At 32.5% G+C, this 20959-nt stretch overlaps 1 protein-coding gene across 1 annotated transcript; it reads right to left on the minus strand.

Annotated features, from left to right (window-relative positions):
* Positions 1–17300: 17300 nt before the first annotated feature.
* On the minus strand, positions 17301–17834 carry LOC115877614. Its single transcript, XM_030893861.1, has one exon. The coding sequence runs from the start codon at positions 17832–17834 to the stop codon at positions 17301–17303; it is 534 nt and encodes a 177-aa protein (XP_030749721.1).
* Between the last annotated feature and the right edge of the window lie 3125 nt (positions 17835–20959).

Below are 20959 nucleotides of genomic sequence, written 5' to 3' on the forward strand. Positions count from 1 at the left end.
TAACATATTATGTGCTTCGCTGTTTCAGGATCTTTATCGCAGTCTGCAGCAGACTTCCTTGATACACGTTGAGCTTGTTCAGATAACACTTGACAGCCATGTGTCCTGCCAAGAGGCCTGTTGTAATCCGCACTTTATTCCGGCTAAGCATTAACAGTTCTTTTGCGGTTTTAGAGCTAGGATAAAACTGTCCGTTTCGCCAGTGGAAATTCTGATTTTCCCTGATCCAGAGTTTTAGTGCACTACTGGCCATACATTTGTGTATTCCCAGTACTGGCTCTGGACCAAGATAGGATGCCGATGATCCTTGCCATGCTAGCTCATCGGCTTTTTCGTTGCCTTGGATGCCGCTGTGGCCCGGCAACCAGAATAATTTAATTCTCTTCCTTTGTGCCAGAGCTTCCAGTTCACCTATGCATTCCCAGACAAGACTCGACGATACCTTTGGCCTCATAAGTGCCGCCTGACTGTCTGAGTATATATTGATGAACTTACCTGAATAAGCTTTTCTATTGTTTTCTCTAGCACAGTGTATAGAATGGCGAATATTTCTGTCTGGAATACGGTTTAGTATTTACCCAAGAAAAAGGATAAGCGTACCCTTGGTCTTTTCTCAAATACTTCAGCTCCTGTTCTTTCAGCGGTATTTGATCCGTCTGTATACCAGGTTAGTCCATCCTGAAGGAATGTTATATCTGTCCACATTTCTCGTTCCATTTTATTACCCTCGAATGGTTTGTGGTAGTGATAAAGAGGGATCATTTGGTTTGATCTCATTTATATATAGATACTGGCTTTAGTCAAAGCCCTGAGTTAGGTTAGGTATCGTGGAGACTCGTTGATGATGAGTTATAGTTCAAGAAAGGGGACACAATAAATCTGTAAGGTCGCGGTGATTTACCTCTACCGTATATTCTTGTAAGGGTCAATATTTTTTTTTTCAAGCGGTCGACTCAAAATTAAAAATAAAAACCATAAAACAAATTTAAAGGGCGTAAATGTTGTATAATAAAATACAACTAATAATATAAAATAAAAATAATACTAATAGATGGTACGTTATTAATGGTAATAGCCAACTTTGATCTGGGCTCTGCAAATGGATAAATGTTGTATAGCAACAAAAGTCTTGTATGACCTGGCTACCGAGATAACCTAACTGCAATTAAAGAAAAAATGGTGTGAGCAACAATAATAACAAGCAGTTATTATTAAAATGAGGTGAAATTAAAATTAAACAGGTATTTGAATAGTTTCTTAATATTCCCACATGAAAGATACATGTTTAAAAACAATAATAATATACCACAAAGGCATGTAGTAACACAAACTGTTCTCACACAGAGAATATGCCACACAGGCTAGTCGCAAAGACTGTTCTCACACAGGGAATATGCCACACAGGCTAGTCACAAAGACTGTTCTCACACAGAGAATATGCCACACAGGCTAGTCACAAAGACTGTATTCACACAGAGAAACTGCCACACAGGCAAACTACGCCACACAGTCTAAATATAATGCACAAGGTAATAGGCCAAACTACGCTACGGGGATAACTACACTTCAAGGCTAACTACGCTACGTGACTACGGAACCTTGTCTGATACTGTTTTAGCCGGTGATACTGTATTGCGTGTTATTTGAAACCTTTTTGAAAAGTGCAGGTACCATGAATTTTGGGCTTGTTTTTTTTACGTTCGAAATTCCATTGCGCTCCGGCTTTTGAAATGTTTGTTTATTTTACGTCAGATAAAGAAAACGTAGCATAGAAAAATAGAGTTCTTACATTCTATATTCTACATCCCAACAGAATGCAATCTTATTTGAATACTATCCTTCCTGAACATAAAGTTGCATGCAGACAAAAGCATGAAACCATTGCCTCATTCCTTCTACTTTATCCTGAGAAGCTAACAAGACAAAAAATGCTATGTGGTTAATCAAAACAACGGTACATTAGATTTGTTCGAAACCAAATTAGAACTACTCCAGAAGTCACCTCATAGAGCCGGTACTGTATCTCATGTTTACTGTTGATGTCCCAGTTGACAACAAAACTTTTACTAGGATTCTGTAAAGTGATTGGAAAAATTAATTCCATTTAAAAAAATAATCCGGTTCCAATCACAGTTTTTTGAGCCACCCTGAAGAAGTTAAAACATCCTAGTACACACTTTAGATTTGCACTTAAAGAAAATTCCCAAGTTGTTTTATTCTAGGAGCTACTGACGCCCGACGCACTATTGCCGGACCCTGTAGATATTCCAACATTTTTTTTACACATAACGTGTGTTCACGCATTTCATTAGTTTCAAAGTTTTTATTAATTGGGTTTGGGATTTGTAAATATAAATGATATGCAAAAAAAATAGTTTATTTTTTTAATTCACTTTTCAATATTCGATTGTTTAATTGTTTGGTTAAGAATGATCACATTTAAATTAAATTCAACTTCTTTTCAAAATTCAAATTCGTACTCAGATGGTTTCTCTATTGCCCAGTGCGCGCGATCGCAAGTGCGCGTACAACCACGAGAAGAACTCATTCGGCCGGTGTGTAGAGACGAACACTAGTGGAGTAAAATCCAACACTGATTTTTTTACATATGCCTTTTTTTTTTCTCCAAAACATTGTTACGTGCATCCGAAGAGTGTGGGCAAAAAGCGTAAGTCGTTTGAGTGCCCTGACATATTAATTTTATTTTTCATTAATTTCTTTTTTCCAATTTTTCTTTCTTGTCGTTCAATTCGCATCACATAACCTCGCTAATCTGATATTGAACGATTCGCGGTTGCCAGACGTCATGCAAAATCCAAATTTATTGCGACCAATACGCCGTAGAGAACCAATTTCGGCGGACGGCATTGACGTGGCGTACGTTATATTGGCCGGGCCTTCTAATCAGGAAGGAAGGTCCGCAGCAGGCCGTGCATATAATCGGGCCATTGCGCGCAATCACGTAGAAATGACATAATTTACACCGAAGAGGAGCAATTACAGCGCGTTGTCATTGCAGCCGGTCCGAGGAGGATTATTACGACGGAAGGACACAGCTTATTCAGGACAGTTCGTCAACTTGTGGTCGGTAACTTTGAAGTAGGCGATGATGCCTCGACACTCGAGTATCTTATGTTATAGTACAAGTGTAATTTAATTATCGCTAAGTCGTCAGAAGTAAAAAAGAAAAAGAATATACGAAAACTGTTTAAAATGACAAAATGTAACTACTACGAGAACACAAAAGTTTGAAATGATAATATACGTTTGGGGACGGTGGGTTTTGAGTTTTTACTTCCGTATGTTAGAATGAAGAGTGAATTGAAAAGTGAATAAAAAGTTGGTCAAGTGCGAGTCGGACTCGCGCACGAAGGGTTCCGTACCATTCATTATCTATACAATATTAGACACTATATTATTATAAACTTTTTATCCGATTTAGCTGAAATTTTTAAACTTTTTTTTAAAAAAAAAATGAAGAAACATTACTAAAAATTGTATTAATCAATGATAAATATGTAAAAAGTAAAAATAAATATGTAAAAATTAAAAAAAAAACGATTAAAAAAAAGACGCCTTGACTAGGATTCGAACCTGCCTTACTACGGCTCCAACGTCATAGCAGCGTAAAGTCCTAACGTTTTAACCACGCGGCCACCGAGGACTTGAAAGATTCTATGTAAAATTCTTACTTAAAAGATAATGTTTAGTGAAAGTACTTTTTTATTTATAAACATTTATTTAATTATGTTTTTAGTATTTGTTATTATAGCCGCAACATAGATACATTATCTGTAAACATTTCAACTGTTTAGCTATAACGGTTCATAAGATAGACATTTGTGACGGATGGACGGACGGGCAGCGAAGTCTTAGTAATAGGGTTCCCGTTTTTACCCTTTGGGTATGGAACCCTAAAAATGAATCTAGTGAATTTGCACAATACGATAAAATATATTGAATAAAAAGAAAAAAAACAACAATTTTCTCGAATGCATTAAATGTAGTATCGCATTATGTATTTATGTAGAAGAATTTAGAATAAGTGGGAGGGGAGGGGTTAATAACTGCAACCTTAACAGCTTACAAAGGTATGAACATTATTATAAATATCCTTTAATCGATAGCTATAAAAATGGCACTGGCATCCATATAAATGAAATGAAGCAAGAACGTAATTAAAAAGAGGATCAAATGACAAATGACTGAACATTATTATTTAAACAGGATAGACTTCAGATGCCTTCAACCTCTTAATAGCGAACTATTCATTTATAAATCATTTAATGAATCTGATCAAAAAAAGGACTTAGGTGGATACTGGATAAGAAATTCACATATATCGCTCTTTTCTACCAAAATTGCGGCTCAATTCTGCAAGAGATTCTTACGCCTTGAAAGAGTAAATATGACGTTTAGGGATGCGATGGTTATCCTGAAATATCATTTACTTGGACCTCGAAGAATTAGACATACTCAAAACAATCTATTGAAGAGAGTCTTTTACAAAATGACGAAATAAGTGATAAAAACAATGGAATTATAAGTTACTCTTAAGAAAAATCTATTACGATTTTGTAATAATTTATTACAAAATATAAATTCCATCGATTATATAAAAAATACAGTACTGCAATTATGTACTCCCACTGTTGTTGCATTCTGTATCACAAGACGAAAAGGCGTATTGAAACAGAATTTTATGCAGTGGCGGCTCGTCAGCGGAAGCAAGGGAAGCGTTGCTTCCTCTAAAATAATTCAGATAAAAGTAATACAATTATTTTTAATAAAAATAAAATATATAATTACGAATTTTTACTTTTTACTCTTCCATTACTTAATTTTTGGGGAATCCGAGTTATCATATCACTTTAACCTAAACGTACTTAGCCAAAACTGAACACGCCGATTTAGTTTTCATAAGTTTCTAGCAGAACGCGTGCCGAACGAGACGCCACGCGCCACAATCAAACGACAGCAAATTTTACAATGACGCAATATGATTCCGTTCGACAATAAATAAAGCAAAAAGATAGGCAACCAAACATGTCTCACCTGTGTAATTTGGCTGAAATTTTGTCTAGTGTATTACGGGCTGGAAGCATCGGCAAAACTTGGTTCCTATGTGCTTTTTCGGACGTAACAAAACCTAACCTTTGACTTTCGTGTTTTTACTGTTTTTCGGTATAGTAATAGCGAAGTTTTTAAAGAGTCATACAAATTATTTTGTTTAATAGTGACTATTCCCTCCACCAGCGTTTCCGTTGAATGAAGTTTTTCATGTTTAAATAGAATTAAATCCTATTTGCGACATACAATCACTGAAGAAAGACTTAATAATTTGGCCACAATTTCAATTGAAAAAGAACTTTTAAAAGACTTACTCAAATTAATTAAACCCTTCTATGAAGATATAATCGACCGGTTTGGAAGTTTAAAATCCCGAAGAATCGACCTGTTATATAAGAAATAGAAAGTTTGTTTTGGTAAGTACATTTTTTAAATTACAAAATACCTTTGTATTCTGGATTATTTTATTACTGTAGGGCAGCAGAAAATAGTGCATCACACTAAGAACAAAAAATAGGATTAGACGTGTGATTAGTATACATTTTTTGTTACACCAGATCCGAGTCATTTCTTTTTTAAAATCATTCAAATTTTGTGCTGTTTGGTCCCCATTAAAATGTTTGAAAAGTTTTTTTGTCCTCTTAGATGCATAACGTTTTAGGATTTTTTTAGCGAAAGTGACAGGGGGGGGGCATTTTTTTTTTATTATTGCTTCCCTACTTTTTTTTGCCACGAGCCGCCACTGTTCTTATGTAATACAGAAATATATCTTAAGTTCACAAAATCAAACGCGCAGAATGCTTATAACCACCCAAGTAGCATAGAAAGGAGAAAAAACCATTAACAACGGAAAATTAACCACTATTTGGTTGAATAATGGTGGTTAATTTGACGTCATAAAAATTATTATTATGTGGTGAATTTTAACTTCTTCTTCTTTTAATTTTACCTTCAAATGTTTGTTGGGCAAACGTTTATAGAAATGTTTTTGAAGGTTCCGTTAGATGTCGGTACTTAATGTGTCAAGTGTTTTGATAATAATATTGATGATGATTAAACAGATCGAATTTGATAATTGTTTTCAGTGGAGACGTATCTGCATATTTTGTGGATGAGTGGCAAATGAGTGGGAAGACAAACGTTGTTCAGCCAAAGAGTACGAATTTCTTAAACATTGGTTTGGCATTAGTGGATTGGGGCATGGGCGTTGGAAAAATTGGCGATGCATGGGCGTTGGAAATATTGGAAATTCTATGCAAATTTTGAACTGTCCTAATATTGGCTCCCCTGTTGATTTTACAACGAAATCGGAAATAGGTTTATTAAACGCCTGTGTATTGAAAAATTTGAAGATTTTAGGACAAGCCGTTTTTAACTAATTTAAGAAAATCTACAACTAGAAATAAAGTAGGTCTTAAAATGAATTTAGCCAAAACAGTAATGTTCAAACAGCAAAGTAATTTATAAAGAACTGGTTGACAGAAAAGACATTTTAATAAATAACACAACACAGGAAATACTAAAAGAATATAAATATATTTGGGACAACTAGGTAATACACAGCTCGGGATCGATATTACCGGAAACAAACAGACGAATTAAGTTAGCAGGGAGTACTTATGGAAAAAACTAAATCATATTCAAATCTAGAATGCCAATTTATCTAAAGAAGAAAACATTCGAGTCATTCGACCAATGTGTACTACGAGTCATGACCTATGCGTGCGAAATCTGGACACTTAAAACGGACATTATAAGAAAACTGCACGCCGCACAACGGTCCGAAATATGCTGTAATTGTGAATATTAGAAGTTTACAAATATTTAGAAGCCCATTTACGAGCGTTTCAAAACTTATTTGCCAATGTTTCTTTGGTCTGTACGTGCCTTTAGAAATATGATCTTTTCTAAATTCCTGTTTTCCACATACCCATTTAAACTAACACTTTAAAAACTCTACACCCAAAAAAACCTTCTGCCCTCGTACCATTCCGAAAGCGAAGCAAAGTGGAGAAAGACATATTTTTCGTTTCCCAAACGAACCAACTCTATTAAGAAAACTGCGAAGTGGCGTCGACACTGAGTGACCGAACGCTGCCGGCCGATAGGTAATTCGGTTAAGCGGCCTCGTTCCGTTTTAAAGTTTTTACTGGAAAAGACGGTAATTGGATTGGGATTGATCTTATCGGATGGCGGAGGACCGGGCTGAAGAAGGCAGTGGAGAAACGTGAGCTTTAAAAAAGGCGTCCTTGATGCTGGACAATTAAGCCAGTTCAGTGACTATTATTTATCAATTCACTCTTATGTATTATAAAATGTGTGTAGGTATATATATTTTTTATTCTAAGTTTGATTTTCTTGGGATCTAGGTTCGGGAAAACGCTGATGAGGTTTTCATTTGGTTTAAAATCTATATTCAGTTTTAAAAAGCAAACGTATATATATATATATATATATATATATATATATATATATATATATATATAAATAATATTATATATAATAAAAAATAATAATATATAAATATATATAAATAATATTATAGCCTTAATTAGTGTCCTGTTTATAACAAAATAAAATTTCAATTTACTTGTCATAAAAATCTATGTTAATTTTTTTTGCGTTTGAAAAAAAAATACATTTTTTATACAAATCACAAAATATATAGTTAAAATTAAAAATTCAAATAGTTGATATACATTGAAACCTTAAGAAGTTTAGTGTGATCATTTTTATAAGAAAACAATAATTCTTTACAAAAACATATTTTTCCTACTTATTTATAGGCTATCGAAAGTTAAACAATTCTTTCCACACTTACCATAACTAAAACAGTTTCGAAACATTAATATCCGAAACTACATTTTAAAAATTCACAGCACACAACATAATGTTCATTAAAATTGATCAAACAATCTAAATTTTTCAATTATCTACTTAAACCACATATTTTAAAAAGCTTTTGTACGAAATTTATTAATATTGATAATGGCCGAAATCGTACTAAGCCAATCCTAAACCTATTTTATGTTTCGTCCATGGATAAAATGTAAAAAACTGTTCGTTTTTTAGCTACTAAAATATTACTTCTTGTATACATTTCTTTTTCAATTGAGAACAATTAACAAGTTAGTTTAGCAGACTAAAATACACTTGATTTAAATTTTTTATGTCAGTTCTATCATTCATAGATTCAGGTTCTTTTTTAATATAGATCATTTCCAGAAATTCTCTTTTATGCTGTTGTATTCAGTAGCTAAAATTTTGGTCTCCTGGTAATTCATTTTGTGATTTGTCGTGTTTTCATGTTTGGTGTCCTTTTAACCGGTTTTTTAGATATTGTGCTGTTTGACCAATGTAGACGTTTGGGCAGCCTTGACAAGGAATTTGGTATACAATATGAGTTTTTTTTGTTAGTAGGTATTTTATTCTTTAGGCGATTAAAATGCTTTTTTAAAGTGCTATATCCCTTGTGACACGGAAATATTGCTTTTTTGAATACATTTTTGAATCCCTCAGATACTGTTTTTATTTTTCAGGCGAGTGGTAGATATCCGTTGCTTTTTTTATTTTTTTTATTGCAACTAACATTTGAATTTATTTGTTGATGAGTTTCTGAGTTTTTTTCCTAGATTTTATACCATTTATTAATTTTTCCGGATAGCTGTTCTTCATTTAAATTTGTTTAGTTTTTTGTAAGGCATTTACTCTATATGGAGGATCACTAAGGATTAAAGCTCTGTCTACCAAATCAATAACTACAGATTTTTTTTGAGATATGTGATGTTGAGAGTGGAAATTCAAGTATCTGCCAAACCATGTACTTTTTGAGTACCATTCCGTTAAAATTTTATTAAAATATAAAATCGCTGTGATGTAACGTCATATCGAGAAAGTTGATTTTGTTATCTATTATTCGATAGTGAATTGAAGTTTATGGTTGTAACGTTATGTTACGTGTCAGTGAATGACGATAGTATAGAGTTACATTTATCGTTTGGTACTGCTGTAATAACGTTATAAACATATGGATAAAAAAACGGAATAGAAAAATTAAGATTTGATATTGTTGAGTCTTCTAGATCTTCTAGTACCATTTGTGGCATAAAACTTGAGATTGGTGAACCCATTGCACACCCTTCGATTTGTTTGTACACCTGTTGTTCGTGCGTAAAATAAGTGGATGTAAGACACAATTCTACTGCTGGTTTAAAGTCTTGTATAGGAATATCTGTAAATTTTTCAATTTCCATTTATTTTTTTCCGACAATATCCAGAGCTAATTTAATTGGTATATTTGTGTAGAGAAAAACGACGTCTAAAGATATTAATGTATAATTGTTTGGAAGTTCTACATCTTATATTTTGTTTTTGAAATCCCATGAGTCTTTAGTATATGCACTAGTAATACAGGTTACTTTTTGAAGAATATCTTTTAAAAACTTGGACAGTTTATGTAAAGGTGACTGTACGCAAGAAACAATTGGTCGCATAGGTATGCCTGTCTATGAAGCTTTGGTAGGCCTTATATTTTTGGTGGTTGGGAATTTAATATGATTTCGTTTTGTTTTGGTTATTTATTAATTTATAAGTTAAGATCTCAATAGATGAGATAATTTCTGGGATGGTCATTTTTGTCACTGATTGAATTGTATAAGCAAAATTGTCTACCTAAGTTTAGAATTTCGGTAGCATAGTCAGGAATGTTTTGATCTGACATATTTTCTAACCATTCCTACTCCGCCTTGATTGTATTTGGAGTATTACTTCAATTATTGTTATTTTAAATTCAAACCTATGTATATTATTAAAATAAATCGAGACCAAAAAAATAATTTTTTAACGATTCCTATACCTAAACCTTCTGGTTTAGGTATAGATGACTTAGGTACCTATATGTTTCTCATCAAGTTTTTATTTTAAATAATTATTTTTTCTATTCATGCATACCTCTTTTCAATATAATAGAAGCAATTTTCAAAATATTTGGTATTGAATTAAGGATGGACAAATTACGACATACTACATCTACAATATTTTCTCGTACCTAAAATGTTTTACGCCCTTCTCTTAGTCAATGAACTGTAGAAAGTTTCGTAAATTGCATGTGTAAAGATGAACAATGGTTGGGAAAAGGTTTAAAAAATGAATTCAATTTATTTATCGAAATAAAACCTTCCGTACGATATCGTTTCGCTGTCTCTGCTAGATTTCTCTATTGTTAGCTGGTGAAATATAGATATCTACAGTTGACGGGGTATTCGTTTGTTCCCTGAATTTATAGCGCTAAATCACTTGTCGATAGACAATTGCTGGAAATAAAAGTTGCGTCTTCAACTGTACTGGCGCAATAATAGAAAACAAATAGCGTGCTCTTTAATGCGTCTATAAAAGCGAGATTGAAATACGATCTTTCCATTCTGAAAACGTCTTACTCCCATTTGTTTGAACATTTTTGGATATTATACAGAGCAGTTCGTAGTGAAACAATAAAACTGCAATATGGGTCGTAGATTTTATTCTTTCCTAACACATAACCTTAATTTAGTAATGATTTTTGTTAAAAACGCACAGACTTGGAAATGTAGGTACAGGCTTGAGAAGCACTGTTAAAGTAATGTATTGCATATTTGCGAAAATATACAAACTAAAATTATATACACTCCTCTCTAAAAAAATCGACTACCATAATTTTTTTATATCATCATCATTTTCAGTATATTCAACCATTTCCAGTTATGGTGTAACCTGTAGTTGGGCCCATTGTTGTCTCTAGCTAGCTATGCGGGCCCAAGTTATCACTGCTAATTTACTAATCTCGTGGTCCTATTTCAGGTTTGGCCTTCTTAATTCCTCGTGGGTTACATGCTGTAATTTTTGTGGTCTATCTGTTGTCCGTCCTTCTTTCCAGATGTCCTGCCCATTGCCACTTGAGGGATTTGAATCTGTGGATGACATCTGTTACATTGATCTTTTGTCCTATCCACTCTATCCTTTTACGGTCTATCTTGGTTATTTCCAGCATATTTCATTCCATTGAGCATTGTACGATCTGCAGATTCCTTATAATGTCCGTTTTTAGTGTCCATGTTTGGCGTGCATAGGTCATAACTGATAAAACCATAGACTTAAAATAAAATATAGACTGAGCATCTCATTCATAAATAGCTGGAACATGCGGTCAGACACTATCTTGTTATTGTTGTGTTATTGTTTTAGGTTATAACGAGTGCGACACGAGCGATAGATAGGTTGTCTCTGTCGTAACGGTCGTTCCCTGACGACTGCCGAGAAACACAACACTGTCTTTCGTTTCTCAAGTACACCTGAACTCTCCGTATCATAGCCGGGTAATTTTTTTATTTTAATGAAGCTATAATTAAATTAAAAATATATCGTATTTTAACTTTTTTATATTTTATTAAGATTTAGGAGAGGTTTTTTTTAAATAAAAGTTTAGAAAAAAACGTTTTAGAGTCCAAAAAGGATAAAAATTATAAAATACCCGTTATAGAAGAAATTTTATAATCAAAATTACGTAATTTTTGAAATTAATAATAAATTATTAATTTTAGTCAAACATTTACAACCCCTAATATTAATCAAAACAGGATCTATTCCACAGATATAATAGAATCGGCGACAGGGAGAGAAAAAAATAATATATGATTGTTGTAATTTTTTTTCTGGTTAAGTTATGTCTTAAGTAAATTAGAGAAAACATAAATCCAATCCATTAAAGCAAGGAAGGTGATAGGAAGTGGATAAAATGAAAACTACATTTATTTAACTCGGTACTGTCTTTATTATACCGGGTGCGTCGCAAAAGTGGCTCATCCCCATAATTTTTTTATATTTTCAAATAAAAAAACAAGATTTAGTATGTTAGTATATGACATAAATTAGGATTCATTGACGCATTCAATTGTTTTTGGTCACTTCCTGTTTCATCGAAAATGACTATAACTTTTAATTTTTAAACGGCACCCTTGGTATATTTCTACTTTATTCGATAGAAAATGAAACTCTGAATAGAATGACATATGATATGTCAACTTTTGACATTTTCGCATATGGTTTAATTGTAATTGTAACACGCGGTTCATAACGACAATTTGACTCGAAATACCAAGTGTGTGGTATCAATATATTCATAAAAAAATGCTTTTTCCAAATATGCTAACGAGTCAGCCTTGTTCCATTTGAAAAAAATGACATATGTATTTTGACATATGATTAAAAATACGATATGTACATCTTTTAACCGGCCTAGACAAGACACGAAACCTATTAGACGATCAAAACTATTTTTCCAAGGCTCCTTGATTATAACTTAGTGTTTTTAACAACACCATGGCACCCTGGATTGAAAATTAAAATAGGATTTGTTTTTAAGCGACAATGTCAAAAGTTGACATATGATATGTCATTCTATTCAGAGTGTCATTTTTTATCGAATAAAGTAGCAATATACCGAGGGTGCCTTTAAAAATCAAAAGATGTAATCATTTCGGTGAAACAGGAAGAGACCAAAAACAATTGAATACGTCAATAAATCCTAATTTATGTCATATACCTACTAACATACGAATCTGTTTTTTTATCTGAAAAAAATAAAAAGTTATAGGGGTGAGCCACTTTTGAGACGACCCGGTATATTAAAAATATTGTTTCATAATGTAATATCATTTTAAAATTCTTGTATGTTATTTTAGATTCTGATTTGATAATTTTAGAATAAACCGGAATATATTTTTAATAAAAAACATTATTAATTATTAACAGGGTTATAATTATGATTTTGTTACAATGTAAGTAAGTAAATAATGTATTGTAAGAGAAAAAATTCAGATTTTACATTTTACTAAAATATTATCTAAATAAGCGCCTTTCTACAACAACGCCACTGACTCCCAATGGGTAAATTGAGAGTTGCCTACCGGTCAAAAGTCGTTTCAAGACTTAAATGGATTATTTAAGTCAAATTTCTTGCAAATTTGGCCATATTTTATAGTTCTTGAACAGAAAAAGTCAATAAAATAAACACTTATGGACTACAAGCTAAGAAAATGCGTTAATACAGCCGGGGAGATAGCGGCAACAAAGCTTTACCGCACACGTGCGACACGTACTACAAGGTAATAAATGAATGAATAGGCTCCCTCGCCTCTAATCGGTGTTGTCATATTGTCAAGAACTTATCCTTTTTAAACAGTATCCGACTTATAATTTAGTAGTATAAGGACTATTTAATACATCTATGGAATATTAAAACCTACTTTATTAAACTGTAGTATTAATATCTCAATATATATGTGTATAACAAGAAAAAAAATATTGATAATATTAAAGACGTGACAACATAGGCTGGATGAGGAAGGCTTGGTCGACTGTACCCAGAAGTAAACATGTGTACAAAAAATATTGTTTGTCCGCGTTGAGATGTAAATAGTGTAGTCTATATTTTATTTTAAGTCTATGGATAAAACATATTGGTCGAATGTTTTCTTCTTTAGATAAAGTGGCCACTTTATCTATTTTTTTTATATATATTTTGATGTTTATAATCTTTCTGTTTTTCATCTGATTTTCGTGTTGTAAAAGAATGGAGAATGTTTAGGAGGGGGCTTGATCACCGCGACCTTACAGATTTATTATGTGTTCCCTTTTCTTGAGTTGATTTTCGTGATGTTTTACCAGTTTTTATTTCGATGAATTGTTATTGTTTTCTATAATTTGGTACATGAAGAAGAAACATTTTTTGTTTAGGCGATGTTATACACGTGCAATAAAAAATAAAATCAGAATAATATTTTTGGTCATATTTTCACATAATCAGCACCCTATTTTAAAATTAAGGCAGATAGTTGTGTTAATAAACTGATTAATGGAATTTCAGATGCAAAATAAGTATTTTCCTTTTCAAAAAACTTTATTCATTATTTCATTTCTTGTACGAGTTGCAAGTTTTTAAATGCATATGAAATAATTAATAATAATTTGAAAATTTTTGGTGGCTCAATTTTAGGCTCTTTATTATTTGGATTTAATGCTATCGAAGCAGTTCAATGGGAGAAAATGTTTGGTTTGGTTAGGTATATGAACAATCATACAATTGAAAAAATACGGCCATATTTTGAAAATCACTCGGTCAAGATAAGTACACTCACCAGCACAAAAAACGGGAATCTTATTTTTTTATGTATTTTAAAGTTTAATACATTATGTTTTAGTGGGCTGATTTTGATCATTTTTTTAAGCAATTTGTAGTGAAATTATTTGCCTTTTTAGTATCTGTTTCTAAATTAAAAATTAAAGTTTTCATGTCTCAATTATACGCGGGAAAACAAAATGTCGATAGTTTGGTGAATATTTGTGGAAACACCCTTTTTGTGAAGCACCCTGTGGAATATTTTCAGTAAACTTAGGAATTTAAAAATAATTTTATTGTATAGGTACACCTTTATTCGATAGTGTGTTTTTTGATTCATCTTAATAGTCATAATAGCGAATACCTCCAATAAAAATCAAACTTTTATTGGAGATAATCACTTTTATATAAGACGTAATAATAACGGTTTACAGCAATTTTAGCATTAAAAGCATGCATTTGGTTTTGGGTTCTCATCAACATACTTAGAAAAAAGTGTTTATTGTTTTTGTAATGTTACTTTCATTGAAAAATCATATTATTACTATTTATTGACAATTACTATACTAAAGATGGTTTTAAATTCAAAAGTATCGGCTATTGCTGCTTTAATTGATTATGGTAGATATCCGACTTCTACTTACATAAATCATAAACACGGATCAAATCATTTCACGGGTCTGTTGACTAGGACCAAAAGCTGATTGAAAAGAGTGATTTTAATGGAAAAATTACGAAAAATATTTAGTGTCTTCTTTCAAACTTTCACCAAAACAATATTGTGTGTTCCCTCGTATAATTAACAGATGGGTATTAGAAAGAGACAGTAATCCCCTGCATGTTATATGGAAAAAAAACCTGGGTGCCGTATCGCCGGTACACGAACGCATTAAACAAGTTGCAACAGAAACACCTTAGACAACTGTAAAGAATCAAAGGGTACCACCATGTCTCAAACATATCAGTTCTTGAAAAAGCTAGCTGCGAGAGCGCTGAAGTCATGATTACTAAATCACGCTTAAGATGGGCTGGCCACGTATGCAGGGTGCAAGAAAACCGCCTACCGAAATCTCTTCTTTACGGTGAGCTTGTAGAGGGTAAGAGGGAACCGGGTGGACAATTCAAAAGAGACAAGGATATTTTCCATGAAAACTTAAAGGGGTTAAGCATGCAGAATCGGTGGGAGGAAACAGCATACAATAGAACGCAATGGAGAAGAATAATTGTAAACTCAGTTAACATCGACAACCGAAAAGTAAAGAGGCAACTAAGTAATGAGAGATAACATCATGTATCGGACTTTTCAGTCACAGAAAAGCTCATGAAAGAAAATGCCTTGCGTACCCATCTTCTGATGCGTGTCAAATACTCGTCAGCGAGTAATGGCAGTAAGTAAGTAAGAAAGAGACTAAAAAGTCAAATAATTTAGCTAGGAATTGATTAAAAAAATTTCAAAATCGGCATACTGAAACATAATAGAGGAAAGGTGCCATATTTCGGATAGTTTTTGTTTTTATTTATAATAAAAGAAAATAATTAAATTGGACTTTGGGTATACAGGTGAATATATTTTTAGGGGTATAATAAAAAGTTATACACAGTCAAATAAGATTAATTTTAATACAAAAACACTTAAAAACCTAAAAAATCTAAAATATGCATTTCTGTGCTTTGAAAAAAAAGTTGCCTAATTTCGGATGACAAGTTTCCTAATTTCGGATTTAGAGTAAAAGTAATATAAAGAAGGCTTAACGTTAAAAATTAAGATTATTTGATTTAGTTTATGCGTCCATACAAATTTCACACACATACTCTTTGATTTGATCATAATTTGCGCATTGCTCATGAACCCATCGGCCACATTTTACACATTTTACCCATTTTTCTCCCCTGACATCTTCCGAAAATAGACCATAACAGAACATACATTCCACATCAACATCACTAGCGTTCATGTCAGAATCATCATCGAGTATTGGATCCTCCTCGGAACTACTAGACGACGTTTCAGGTAGTCCTTTTTTCTTTTTTATTGCCAGCTTAGGTTTCTTTAAAGGCTTTGTCTTCTTGCCTTTGCTTTTTTCTTGACCTTTACTTTTATCTTTTTTGTTGCTCTTGCCCTTGTCGTCACTTTCAGTAAAATTTCTTTTAACGTTTTTTTTTATTTTTTAGAGACTCTTTTCTCTCTTTTTCATTTTTTGAAATTTCTAGCTCGTTCTTGTATGGAGTGCTGGTAATGACATTACTTGATCCTTGCTTCCCTTTTTGTTTCCCCTTGCGTTTTCCTGATGTGTTTTGCATTCCACTACATGAGGGAATAGGAATGATGTCTTCAGGCGTTATTAGAGTAAAAGGCTTTTCAGCTACTTTCGGGGCTACGAGTGTTTCCTGCTCCTCCCTTTTCTCTCTTTCAGGTGTAGTCTGAATCTCCAATTGCTGCACATTTTCAGAAGTATTTAGGTCAAAGTATGAGTCCTGCTACGGTGGTGTTCTTTCCCTTTGTCTTTCAATAGCAAAATCTACATCCGAAAAAGCATCTCTATTAAAGGGACAAATTCCCGATTTGCGAAAACCGTTGACGGATATTTCGGCAGTAGCACACTTTAAATATGCTGAGGACATTAATTTGCATATTTGAAATGCCGTAACGTTGCGATCTGGATTACTTTTCAGCCATGATTGAATTGATTGTGAGTAGTAAGTTTTGAATGGAGCCATGAAAGATAAGTCCAGAAGCTGTAACTGGTGGGATGTATGGGGAGGAATGCAAATAATAGTCAAGTGATTGCTTCGAGCTATCTCAATAACGTCCAAGTTTCTTGTGTGGCTATAGTGCCCATCCAGGACTAGTAAAACTGGATCGTTTTCTGTTGGTTTAACGTGGGCAATAAAATGTTTTAACCATTGTGTAAATATGTGTTGCTGTATCCAACCAGAAGGATGGCAGGCAGCAATAGATCCAGGAGGAGCCCCGTCTAATAATTCTGCTTTCATGTTCTTGCGAGGGAACACGAAACGTGGTGGAACAAACCCCCCTGCGGCATTCATGCAGAACACGACTGTTATTAAGGCGCCTCTTTCAGCTGCAGTTACTGCGCACACTTGTTTTTTTTCCCTTTAAAGAAATGACGCGGGGATGTTTGGACTGGACTGCTGTTATGCCAGTTTCGTCCACGTTATATATTCGTAAAGCATTGAATTGAATTTTTTCCATTGCTGGCTCAAGTAAATCAAAGAAATGATCAACATTTTCCTTTGTGAAGCCCTTTATTCTAGCTTTTGATAAGCCTTGTGGTTTACGTAGCGTTAAGTTTTTATGTCTTCTTAAAAATGCACGTAACCATTTTTTTCCAGCTTGGCCTTTCTCACGAGAAAATCTATGCGAACAGCCATTTTTTTCAGCAAGTTGGTAAGCAAACCTTCTGATGTCTATTGTACTTAGACCAAAGAAACGTCGATCCATTTCCAAACAATAATCAACTAACATCTTCTCCAAGTCTGGCGAAAGGCCAGGTCTTCTTCCGGCTGGAGCTGGAGAACTGCCACGCTTGACATAGTCTTCTAAAGTTGATTTTAGAACATTAAAAGTGCGCGAAGCTTTCAAATATCCCATTTCTTTGTTTTTTTATGGCATCAATAGCGTTCTGCATGCTTTCTGAAGACCAGGTTTTATGTTTTTTATTTCTTTCAGGCATTTGTGCAACTAAAAACACACCAATAAAATACCTATTGAAATCTGGTCTCCCAATTTCGGATATCCGAAATTATGCAATTGAGTCTATCCGAAATTAGGCAACATGTCATTTTGAGGTTAGGTCGCCGGTAAAAATTGTTTACAACAACAAATTGAAATGTGTTATGCATAAGATAAACTACAATAGTTGACCTACCTTTTTGTATATTTAAAGTCCTAGTTAAACAAAACACCACCACAAAAACAATTGCAAAATGAAGTAAAAAAATAAACTCAAATAATTGAAATACACGAAACAGACTATAGATCGGCTAATAGAGATACAACTAATTTTTTTAGATAGACATATTTCTACTACAGCTCCTCGAAGTTTTACAGAGATTTCGGCAGCTCAACATAGATGGCGTTGGAGATACCATGGTATCCGAAATTAGGGAACTATCCGGGGTTTGGTACCTTTCCTCTATATATAAAACTTCAAAATAATTATCAAAAATTTTAATGCGCCTAATGTATCGGTGACTGTATTATAATATACCTATTTTAAAAATTTCTTAGATACCAAAAACCTCTTTCGACCACATTAAAATTTAAAATTCCAAACAAAACAAGAACCTACAGACGTTCATTTAATTTTCGATTAATGTAGAGTAGAAATTCAGTTCGAAAGATCAGCAAAAAACTTGCTAAACTAGAGCGAAAATTTATCGAGGCGCTCCAACTAAAACTACTGAATTTCTAATTAAGAGATATGAGTTGGCTTTTAGCGTTTTGTTTTATAAAACTCGTTGGAAGTTTGTACCGGAAAATTATTTTCCGACTGATACAATGTATAATTTTGTACTATAGCAAATTATTGTTTTAATATTTATAGCTTCAAATTATTTTCCGTAAGGTTGCCGCAATAGTAATTTAGAATGACAGAGAACGTACTTATTTGGAAAAGTGGCAAGCTTAATATTTCAATTTAAAATTATAAGATATTTTGTAATTATCGTAAATTAGGTGATGTGAGGTGACTGTTTCGGAATAGAAAAGGTGGACGGTAATAATTGTATATTACGTAATATTAAGTATTAGCGTTAGGGAAGTGTTTATTGTTTCTTTAATAATAGATATAAAATAACATTATAAAATACACTATTTGAAACTGTAAAGCCGCATACTCACACTTCGCTCCTTCGTCCCTTCCTCGCGTTACTTCGTCACTTCACTTCGTTCCTTCGTCCCTTCGCTTCCTTCCTTCGTCCATTCGATGCTTGGAAATTAGTCGATTATGCAACAACACACCACAAATATTTTTAATATAGCAGTTCCATGTTTATTACGAAATATCTAGTAACCTCTAAAATTTTTAAAAAAATCCGAAAGGCGCATAATTTTTATTTTATAAAACTGCAATTCTTTGTCGTGTCAAAAATAAAAAATGAATTTTAATAATATATATTTTTTTAATAAATCCGAATATTTCAGTATCATGTACAAGGTATATCAGTATGAATGTACAAGGCGAGTCAACAATAGAGAAAATTGTATTATGTAATTTATATCGAAACTATGAAATATGACATACTAATTAAACGTTGATGTCAATCCCCATTTCTTGAGATATTTTTGTAAAGGCATCATGCACACTATTTCTATTTTTTTATTTTTGTCGCTACGATTACATAAATATGGATATGAAGACAATATTGTTTTTTTCTTCCATTTTTTACTACGAGGTACGATTAGGTATTACGAAAATACTTGTATAAGTAAGTAGTGGTTATTTAAACTATTTATAGAACGCCGATGAATTGCTCGTATAGAAAGAATTTCTATACGAGCAATTATATATATATATATATATATATATATATATATATATATATATATATATATATATATATATATATATATATATATATATATATATATATATATATATATATAATATGGTCTGCCAGTCCGACCCTGTGTCGATCCGTTCTGTAAATATGGGGTATCCGTAAAGGGTAAGGGGAAATACGAAATTCTTTCTATACGAGCAATTCATCGGCGTGCTATAAATAGTTTAAATAACCACTACTTACTTGTACAAGTATTTTCGTAATACCTAATCAGTTTTATTTTTTTCAATGTTTTTCGACGTAAATGATACATAATTTTTATAAAAATTAAAAAAATATGGAGAAAAGTAATAAAAAATTAATAAAATCTATCACTGTTTTCCAAGCTCGGTCTACTACCGTTGTATTAAAATTAGAATAAACATGGAAGGATTCTACCATATCTTCTAAGAATTATAAGTTTAATTTTTAAATTATTTTTATATTCATTAAGTCCAAAATGCTGCTACTTCAGTTCATTAAAAATGCATTAAAAATTTATTCGTTTTTGGACTTGTATGTTTTGCATCTAAACCGACGATATTATAAATACATATATGGTTAGGAATATCATATTTTTTAAATTTAATTGATTATTTCTAAATCTGTTTGGGTAAACATATTCAATTCCATTTTCAAAATTTCAAACAATAAAGGTTGCAATCTCCAGAAGTATATTTTTATTTCTTATTTCTGGAAGACGAATATCTGCTATCTCCCTATTGTGAAAAAAATTATATAACTCTATCATATTATCTCTTTATCATATTAACGCATGAAAATACTTCCTACATGTGTACATATTTTTTGGTACCGTTTTTTTGCTCTCCTCTAAAATTGGGAATAATGGAGTTAGCAGTTTATCACATTTCACCGACGACATGTTTTTTGAAACACCCAGTATACATAAATAAAACATAAACCACCAACCTGAAAATTATTTAGTAGTTTATAGTAATATATAACTAGAGCTAAAAAACAAAATACAACTAGATTAATTTATGTTAACCACATCCAGGAAATTTCACTTAGAAATAATCTTCTGGAAGAAATGTGTTCTACTTATTAATTTTGCAGAAAGGCCTAATACCATTTCCCTAATTCGCTTAAACAAAAGTTTTTTACTAAACGCAAAAAAAAACAATTTCAGACCTTTTTTTCATCAGAAAAATT

The sequence above is a fragment of the Sitophilus oryzae genome, unplaced genomic scaffold (genome assembly GCF_002938485.1).
Source record: "Sitophilus oryzae breed Bouriz unplaced genomic scaffold, Soryzae_2.0 scaffold_1494_pilon_pilon, whole genome shotgun sequence".
NCBI classification, from domain to species: domain Eukaryota; kingdom Metazoa; phylum Arthropoda; class Insecta; order Coleoptera; family Curculionidae; genus Sitophilus; species Sitophilus oryzae.